This window comes from Somniosus microcephalus, chromosome 8, assembly GCF_052327205.1.
Source record: "Somniosus microcephalus isolate GS21.2 chromosome 8, FLI_Smic_1.0, whole genome shotgun sequence".
Taxonomy (NCBI): domain Eukaryota; kingdom Metazoa; phylum Chordata; class Chondrichthyes; order Squaliformes; family Somniosidae; genus Somniosus; species Somniosus microcephalus.
Genome location: NC_140994.1, coordinates 143,300,614 through 143,310,616, shown reverse-complemented (window position 1 = coordinate 143,310,616; position 10,003 = coordinate 143,300,614). Strand labels below are relative to the sequence as shown.

The window sequence follows — 10,003 nt, the reverse complement described above, 5'->3', positions numbered from 1 at the left end:
TTAACTGAGCATTTATTTGCTGTACAGTTTGACTGCTGCGTTTGCCCACATTAGAACAATGATATCTATGTAAATGTAAGTGTTTTTCTCTAATAAGCACGAGCACCATTATCATCATTCCACCAACTGCATCAAAGCAAGTAGCGACACACGGGGTTAAGTTCCCCATGTAAAATACATCCTTAGATTTGGACTGTGCCGTGAGGTGTGAGCTCTCTCTCTCTGCCTTCCACCAAAATCCTCTGGTGAGGTCATCTAGCTGTATCTCCTTCAGTCCCATTCCCTGGACAGCCTCCTCCCGAAAGGCATTTGCTGTGGAACTTACTGCCAGTCCACATACCTCCACTGTACTTGGTGCTGACACATCAAGCCCCTGAATGAAATCATGTTGGATCCCTGTCTGTTCAGATGCAGGAAGCCCATGATCTTGCATCATTCTGTCAGCTGTCACAGCAGCTGGCTGTATTGGATTCACAAAGCCTTTCCTTACTTGTCCTGCTTGACTTCCTCTTTGCTCTGCAGTCTGGCCATAACCTATTCAGGAACTACATCATTCCCAATCAAAACCTCGAATGGCACGGTTTGGGACACTGTAGGCTGGATTTGATCAACCTTGGCCGGTCTGTGGCGGGCGATGTCGGTGGTGGGTCCCGGCCTCGCTGCCCGCTCCAGCCTGCTGATCCAAAATGATTTTCCCCTGATTAGGCTTATTAAGCCCACCCAGTGCATTTGCCAGCCATATGAAGGAAGCAGGTCTGATGACATCATTTGATGATGCGTCATGAGCTGGTTTCCTTAAAGGGACCATGCACAAATTAATTTTGACATTTGTGCTGTCAGTGTTCTACAGCATTGAGGTGCTGCAAACACTGACAAGCACTGCACAGAGGTTCACGGTTGCACCCAGGCTCTCCCATGACTCCCTCCATATGCTTGGTTGCACATTGCAGCAGAGGGCACAAGCAGGGATGCCATCAGGAGGACCAGGCTGCAGTGGCGCAAACCTTTCAATGATCTCAGTGGATCACGATAAAGTTACTGCAAAGCCACACTCAACCTTACCCTGCTGTGCCGCTCATCACATCCCCATCATTCTGCCTTCCCTACCTTACTCCTGCACACCCTTACACAGACCAACTTATCTTGCATCTCCAGCCAGCCCTCTCTACCTACTTTATCACTTCCACATCTGACTAGCCACTCCTCATACTCACCCTCATCCTAGTCCAATCATACCAACTAACAACACAGGCACTTGGGTGTTTTAGCCAATGTTCATGTGAAGTTTCTGTTAATGTGCTATCAAACATTGAAATCTTTATTTTCAACACTTTGCATTCTTGGACAGATTTGTGTGAATCTTGGGACTGATCGTGGTGGGATTCTGAGGACCAAGATGAGACAGTATAAACTGTACCCATTCTGATATAATAGATGGCAGATGAACGTGAGAGAATCTATCAATGGTGAGAGAGGCTGTTCCAATGAGGTGACACTGGATAGAGAGTTGGCTCCAAACACTTGCAACCTGCATAAAGCTCAATCTGTCTTCCAAATGCAGTAAGCAACAGCTTCTGACCTTGGAAAGTGAACAGCTGAGAAATGGGAGCTTTTATAGCACATTTGTGGCTGTCACGTAATGAGATGGTTCCATGGCTATTCAGCTCCTGCCCTGCTTACCTGACATGATCCCTGAGCAGCGTAAACTGGTAAACACTGAAGGTGAGCTGAAAATAGTTTTTATTCCACTGTTAACAAGGTCATAATGATCTGAATTGCTCCCCCGTCACTGCATGTCAGGTCTGCTCAGTGATGACGTCCTGACATTTGGGAAAGGCGCGTGGCGGCAGGTTGACAGTGGTGGGGGAGGCAATTTAGATGATTAAGAGCTTGTTAACAGGCACTTAGAAACTATTTTAAGCTCACCTTTAAATTTTATGAGTTCGCCCACGGGTTCCCCGCTGCTCAGGGATCACGTCAGATAAGCAGGTCAGGAGTTGTGTCAGCATGGGATCATTTCTTAACTTGACAGCTGTAAATGTGCTATAAAAGCTCCCATTTCACAGCTGTTCACTTTCCAAGGTCAGAAGCTGTTGCTTACTGCATTTGGAAGACAGATTGAGCTTTATGCAGCCTGCAAGTGTTTGGAGCAAACTCTCTATCCAGTGTCACCTCATTGGAACAACCTCTCTCACCATTGACAGAACGCTTCTGTCATCTCAACTTCAGCTGCCATCTATTCCAGCAGCATCTGTGCCCTTGAAACTATCACCACTTCCAAAGGTGCATACAAATCTGTCCAAGAACGCAAAGTGCTGAAAATAAAGATTTCAATATTTGACAGCACATTAACAGAAACTTTACATGAACATTGGCAAAACCACCCAAGTGCCTACCCTTGTGTGTTGTTAGTTGGTATGATTGTACTAGGATGAGGGTGAGTGTGAGGGGTGGCAAGTGAGATGGGGAAGTGGTAATGTAGATAGAGAGGGATGGGTGGAGGTGCAAGGTAAGTTGGTGTGAGTAAGGATGTGCAGGAGTAGGGTAGGGAAGGCAGAGTGATGGGAATGTGATGAGTGGCACAGAAGGATGAGGTTGAGTGTAGCTTTGCAGTAATGTTTCATGATCTACTGAGATCATTGAAAGGTTTGCGTGACTGCTGCCTGGTCATCCTGACGACATCCCTGTTTGTGTTCTCCTCTGCAATGTGCAACCAGGCTGTGTTGATCTCCTGGGGAGGTCTCTTCCGCCCATTGGAAGGGAAAAGAACCTCCCTGTGTGCTGTGACTCCCGCCACAAGCATATGAAGGGAGTCATGGGAGAGCCTGGGTGCAGCCGTGCACCTTTGTGCAGTGCTTGTCAGTGTTTGGAGCACCTCAATGCTGTAGAACACTGACAGTACAACTGTCAAAATAAATTTGTGCATGGTCCCTTTAAGGAAACCGGCTGATGACGTGTCATCAAGTGACATCATCAGACCTGCTTCCTTCAATATGCCGGCAGACGCGCTGGGCAAGCTTTACAAGCCCAATCAGTGTAAGATCACTTTGTACAGTGGGCTGGAGCCAGCAGTGGGGTCGCACCTTGCCACCGACCCCGGCCACATCGCACCCGCCGAGATTGGGGAAATTGAGGCCATAATTTTTTTAAAAATAGAGCGTTTGTACATGACAAACTAAAAGCTTTTAATTAATTCTACTGTGAACAAACTTGCAGAATGGGCATATAAATGACAAATGAATTTCAATATAGATAAGTGTGAGGTGATGCATTTTGGTAGGAGGAATAAGGAGACGAGCTACTCCTTGGAAAATAATGGGGAGAAATTCATTTGGTTAGTGCCTCCTGTTAGTGCCTGGTGGGGGCACTAATGGGGCGCTAATGAAGTAGCATCAGGACGAGGCGAATTCAGCGGCACACGCCAAATCCAGTCGCCCCCTTAGCGTCGCAGCTATCAGTTACCGCCTGGGACTTTAGCGCCAGGCAGATCGTGAGGTCAGTGAGCGTGCACTCACTCAGCGCCCGATCTGCCAAATTGATTATCACCCCCTGCCTTAGCGCCTCTCCCTGACAACGACAGGAAGAGGAGGCGTGAAGCAGGTGGATGGCGACTCCAGGGGGGTTATTTAAAGGGATGAGTCGCAGCTCTCAGGTTAGTGCTGTTTCACTGCTTCCTTGTCAGTTTGCGATTGTGCAAGAGTTCAATTCAGTCATTTAAAGGTTCTTTAGTATCAGGCGTGTTGTGGCTACTAAAAATTTGTTACATTTATTCAGACAAAATTTCAAAGAGCTACACATTGGGGCAGTAATTCCTCCCCAAACGCGTGAGTACGGAAGGGGTACTCACGCGTCTGGCCGGAGGAAATGCCAGTTTTCAGCATGCACAGCGCATGCGCTGAAAACCGGCATTTCCTCTCCTCTCACCCAAGAGTTGAAGAGGCTAGTGCGTGCGCTGTAGGGGGCAGCACGTGCGTCTTGGATTTCCTCTGTTTTGGGGGATTTGCGCATGTGTAAAGGCCTCCGGTCTTTACGCTTGTAAAAAGCACACGTAAGTATTTATTTTTACAGGTAAGTGGTGTTTTAGTGCAATTTAGAATTTTTTTTCCCACTGGTTTATATCTTAAAGAATCTACAATAAGGTAAGTTTAGTTTTAGACCCTTATTATTAAAAATTTATTTTTTTCAAAAAAAAAATTATTGTTTAAATTATTTTTTTAAACTTATTTATACTTAATTTAATGATTGGGATGTTTTTAAAAATTTTATTTAAAGTTTAAGTAGTGTTCTGGGGTGCAGTACTTCTCATGAGTTTGACAGTTCTTACTCTCAAACTTATGAATGAAGTTTCCCCTCCCATGATTGGCTGAACAGTGCTCACCTGATCCCAGCCGGCACATCACACTAACTACGCCGCTGGGTCAGGTTAGCACAGCGCACCGACATCAGAACCTGGCCACTGAAAGGAAATCCACTGCGGGCCCGGTTTCAGATGTCGGCGCGCAGGGTGAGTGCACATCGGGGGCTTGCACGTGCGGCAAGCCCCCGACACCAAGCTCTGGGCCAATGTTACCTTAATGGGGGCTGTACTGGCAGTCATCTCTCCCTCCAGGATCTACTGCAGAGGGAGCGGTGGCAGCGCGAAAGATTGCAAGATGTGGCCAGAGGGAGGATGAGAGCCATCAGGGCTCTCAACAGGAGGCCTTACCCTCCGAGGGTATTCCGAGAGTGCTTCTCCTACCTTCAATTAAGCGAGGAGCAGTGAATTAGATGGCTCCACTTCAACAAGGATGTGGTCACTGAATTCTGCCATGTCCTGCAACCAGACCTCGAGCCCCAGATCAGGTCGACCACGGTTCTCTCAGTGGCAGTTAAGGTCACCCTCACCCTCAATTTCTTTGCCAGCGGTTCCTTCCAGTCGGCGACAAGAGATATAGCGAACATCTCGCAGTTTGCTGTCCATCGCTGCATCCGGGAGGTCACAGAAGCTCTCTACAGTAGGAGAAGGGACTACATTTCCTTCCCTATCACCAGAGAGAAGCAGGACAAATGTGCATGTGGCTTTGCCAGGATAGCGGGCTTCCCCATGGTGCAGGGCGCCATTGACTGCACCCATGTGGCTTTGCGGGCACCGCATAACAATCCTGAAGTCTTCCGTAACTGCAAAGGCTACCACTCACTTAATGTGCAGTTGGTGTGTGACCACAGTCAGCGAATCCTCAATATGAATACCCACTATCCTGGCAGCAGCCACGATGCCTTCACCCTGTGCCAGGTTGGTGTGCCAGCACTCTTCCAACCACCACATCAAGCTCGTGGCTGGCTGGTTGGAGACAAGGGCTAACCACTCTCCACCTGGCTCATGACTCCCCTCTGCAACCCCAACACTCCTGCTCAGCACTCATATAATGAGAGTCATGCTGTCACCAGGAACATCATTGAGCAGACCATTGGGGTGCTCAAGCAACGGTTCCGCTGCCTTGACCACTCGGGAGGAGCCCTCCAGTACTTGGCTGAGCAGGTGTCCCATTTCGTCGTGATGTGCTGCATGCTCCCCAAACTCCCTGGACTCAGGAAAGGTCCCGGCAGATTGGAAAACTGCTAATGCAACACCCTTATTTAAGAAGGGTAGCAGACAAAAAGCCGGAAACTATAGACCAGTTAGCCTAACATCTGTGGTTGGCAAAATGTTGGAGTCCATTGTTAAGGAAACAGTAACAGAGCATTTGGATAAACATAATTTAATAGGACAGAGTCAGCATGGTTTTATGAAGGGGAAGTCATGTTTGACAAATTTGCTCGAAATTTTGAGGACGTAACTTCCAGGGTGGATAAAGGGGAACCAGTGGATGTAGTGTATTTGGACTTCCAAAAGGCATTTGACAAGGTTCCACACAAAAGATTACTGATCAAGATAAAAAATCACGGGATTGGGGGTAATATACTGGCATGGGTGGAAGATTGGCTATCTAACAGAAAACAAAGAGTTGGGATAAATGGTTCGTTCTCGGGCTGGCAATCAGTAACCAGTGGTGTTCCGCAGAGGTCAGTGCTGGGACCCCAACTCTTTACAATCTATATTAACGATTTGGAGGAAGGGACCGAGTGCAACATATCCAAGTTTGCCGACGATACAAAGATGGGAGGGAAAGCAGTGAGTGAGGAGGACATAAAAAACCTGCAAAAGGACATAGACAGGCTAAGTGAGTGGGCAGAGATTTGGCAGATGCAATATAATGTTGGAAAGTGTGAGGTTATGCACATTGGCAGAAAAAATCAAAGAGCAAGTTATTATCTAAATGGAGAGAAACTGCAAAGTGCTACAGTACAAAGGGATCTGGGGGTCCTGGTGCATGAAACGCAGAAGGTTAGTATGAAGGTGCAGCAGGTGATCAGGAAGGCCAATGGAATCTTGGCTTTTATTGCAAGGGGGATGGAGTATAAAAACAGGGAAGTCTTGCTTCAGTTATACAGGTTATTGGTGAGGCCACACCTGGAATACTGCGTGCAGTTTCGGTTTCCATATTTAAGAAAAGATATACTTGCTCTCGAGGCGGTTCAGAGAAGGTTCACTCGGTTGATTCCGGAGATGAGGGGCTTGACGTATGAAGAAAGGTTGAGTAGGTTGGGGCTCTACCCATTGGAGTTCAGAAGAATGAGAGGCGATCTTATCGAAACATATAAGATTGTGAGGGGGCTTGATCGGGTGGATGCAGTGAGGATGTTTCCACTGATGGGTGAGACTAGAACTAGGGGGCATAATCTTAGAATAAGGGGCTGCCCTTTCAAAACTGAGATGAGGAGAAACTTCTTCACTCAGAGGGTAGTAAATCTATGGAATTTGCTACCCCAGAGAGCTGTGGAAGCTGCAACATTAAATAAATTTAAAATGGAGATAGACAATTTCCTAGCAGATAAGGGAATTAGGGGTTACGGGGAGAGGGCAGGGAAGTGGACGTGAGTCTAGATTCAGATCAGCCACGATCCTATTGAATGGCGGAGCAGGCCCGAGGGGCCGTATGGCCTACTCCTGCTCCTACTTCTTATGTTCTTATTTTCTTATGAGGGCCCAGCCCTTGCCACCAGGGATTGTGGGACCACCTCAGGAGGAGGAAGAGGGAGAGGAGGAGGAGGTCGAGGACGAGGAGGAAGAGGAAGACGAGGAGGAGGAGGAATAGGAGCGAGGCCTTCTGAAAGGGCATTCCATGACCGCCTCATCAGATTGCGGTTCCAATAAATTAAACCCCAGATCCGCGTTGCTCACCACATTCCCATCATTCCATCCCTGTCTCAGGCAATATCACAGCGCAAAGCTGAAATGAGAAACACCACAAAATAATCCAAACAGAATTAATAAATTTATCAATAATCAGTGAACACATATTTACAACACCAATATTAACTATTCACCCTTGTGCAATGCATTAGTGCCCCTCGTTACTGTGCCTTTGCCTACTCCAGTGCTCCTACGAAGTGTTGGCCCAATGGCTGCAGCACGGCTGGTGGAAAGCTGCTGGGTGTCTATGAGAAGAATTCAGATGGCCTTGCAGGATGCCCTCGACCAGCTCTGGGGTTGGAACGTCCGGCTGTAGACTGCACCACCTCAGCATGGGTGGTAGCAGTCTGGGCTGGCTGGATGACAGGCAGCGACAAGGGCAATAGCAGAGTGCCAGTGGTGGGAGCAGGAATGCTGTCATCCTGAGAGAGGGCATCAGGTTCCTGCTCCACAGATCCACTACCACTCCCCCGGGGCAGCACCTCAGCATCCCTACCAATCTGCTGGAGCACAGATTGCTGACCTGCTGCGACACTGTGAAAGCCCCAGTGGGTGGTGATCGACCCAGCCACGATGGCAGCAGTCAGAGCTTGCGTGGCATCAAGCTGAGACTGCATGAGAGCGGTCTGAGAATCAATGGCACCAAGCATAGACTGCATTATAGCACTAAGACGTTGCGTGGCTTCCACCTGTGCTGCAATGGAAGCTGCGACATGTCCATCACACATGGCATCAGGTCTGGGTCACCACGGTCTCTCTGGGAATCCACAATCCTTTGCAGACTGCAAATGATGGGCTCCATGGTGTGCGTAGAGCCTTGTGCAATGTTGGAGGTGGACTCCTCCACGCTCTTTACAATTGCCGAGAGGCTCTCAGGCACCTTGCCATTGCATCTATCATGTCTGTGTGCATGCCCATCACCCTTCTTCTAAAGGCTTCCCCATCGAGGTCCTCATCTGAGTCCTGTGCAGCAGAACACGCGTGAACTCCCCCTCCGAGGAACTGGCCCTCGAGCTACCCTTTCCCTCTGGCCTTGCTGCAGCCTACTCGTCCCTAGTGCATCACCCTATGTAGATGCCGCTACTATACTAGCCTCTAAAGAACACGTAGTGTCAGTATCTGAGCTGGTGTCTGCGGGTGAGACATGCAGTGACGCGGTGTGTTCTTCGTCCTCCTCTTCTTCTGCCTCGCTCTCTATGGTACCCTTAGGGACAGGCCGCTCAACTGCTTGCTCATTTTCTGAAAGCATAAAGGCACAAGAGTTGGGTTAAGGTGAGGGGAGGGGGGCAGGAAGGGACAAAGGCAAGCATACAGCATGATAAGCTTGAAAGTGGAAAAGGCTTGTGGGGTGAGGGAGAAGTGGGTTGTGAGAAGAAGGAGTAGGGATGAACATACTGTTGTTGTCCCCAAGGGGGTCAACGTCACCAGTGGCACGGCGCCCACCACCTGGCGCCCAATAATCTGCAGCGCTCTATTCTCCAGCTCAGAAAGTTGTTGGGTGTCAGGTTGTCCCCTGCCTGTGCACTCTTGCTCCTTCCTGTTGTGAGCAACCTTGGCCTGCAAGAGAAAGGAAAGTGTGTGAATGAGTGTGGAGCAATGTGTTTGGGAGATGTGCCTGCCATAGTTGAATAGCTGTTATTGTGTGCAAGGTGTGAGGTGTGGGTGTGAGTGTTGGTAGGTAGAGATTGTTGGTGGGTGGGTGCTGGGGGTGTGGTGCTTTGGGCAGTGAGTGCAGACTGAGGTTCAGATGGTGGTATGTAGCATTTGTTGAAGCATTGATTCACCCTGACCACCCGAGTGAGGTTGTTAAATTTCTTCCTGTACTGTGTGTGGGTCCTGGGGACCACAGTGCTGCCCGAGATCTGCTGGGCAGCCTCCCTCCACATAGCATGGAAGACTGGTGGCGAGGGCCTCCTGCCACCTGCTGGGTACAGCACCGCCCTCTGTCTCTCCGCTGCGAGGACCAAGGCGCCCAATGCTTGGTCACAGAATCTGCGGGCTCTCTCCCTGGGCCGTTGATCTGCCATAATGATACTTCCTTCAGTGGTCCGGTTCCTTCTCCTTGGCCTTCTGCTGCTTGCTGAGACAGCTGCAGAACCAGCAATGCTGAGAATGAGGTTCTGCAGCATGATTGAACCTCCCCTTTAAGAATTGGAAAGAACCTGTGACCAGCGGTTAGTACGCACCTGAAACTGCTTAGTGTTTGAGTCTAACGCCACTGAGCTAGGTCATTCGTACTTGATTTAGCGCTCCAGTCCTTTCTTTGAGCGGCGGCGGACCTGGTTGGAGCGGCGGTGAGTTTAAGAGGCGGCGGCAGCAGGTAGGCCCCACAGCGGCGACGGACCTGGTTGGAGCAGCGGTGAGTTTAAGAGGCGGCGGCAGCAGGTAGGCCCCAGAGCGGCGGCGGACCTGGTTGGAGTGGTGGCGAGCTTAAGAGGCGGCGGCAGCAGGTAGGCGCCACAGCGGCGGCAGACCTGGTTGGAGCGGCGGCGAGTTTCAGAGGTGGCGGCAGCAGGTAGGCCCCACAGCGGCGGCGGACCTGGTTGGAGCGGCGGTGAGTTTAAGAGATGGCAGCAGCAGGTAGGCCCCACAGCGGCGGCGGACCTGGTTGGAGCGGCGGTGACTTTAAGAGACGGCAGCAGCAGGTAGGCCCCACAGCGGCAGCGGACCTGGTTGGAGCGTCAGTGAGTTTAAGAGGCATAAGCAGCAGGTAGGCTTACCAATCTCCGA

General features: G+C 49.8%; 1 gene segment (V, D, J or C); it reads right to left on the bottom strand.

Moving 5' to 3' along the window:
* Window positions 1-9,573: 9,573 nt before the first annotated feature.
* The window catches only part of LOC147113838 (Ig gamma chain C region-like), a 34,903-nt gene continuing 34,473 nt past the window's right edge, over window positions 9,574-10,003 (bottom strand). The window contains 1 exon segment of the C gene segment in view: window positions 9,574-9,812. Within this exon segment, the coding sequence occupies window positions 9,574-9,812 (239 nt within the window).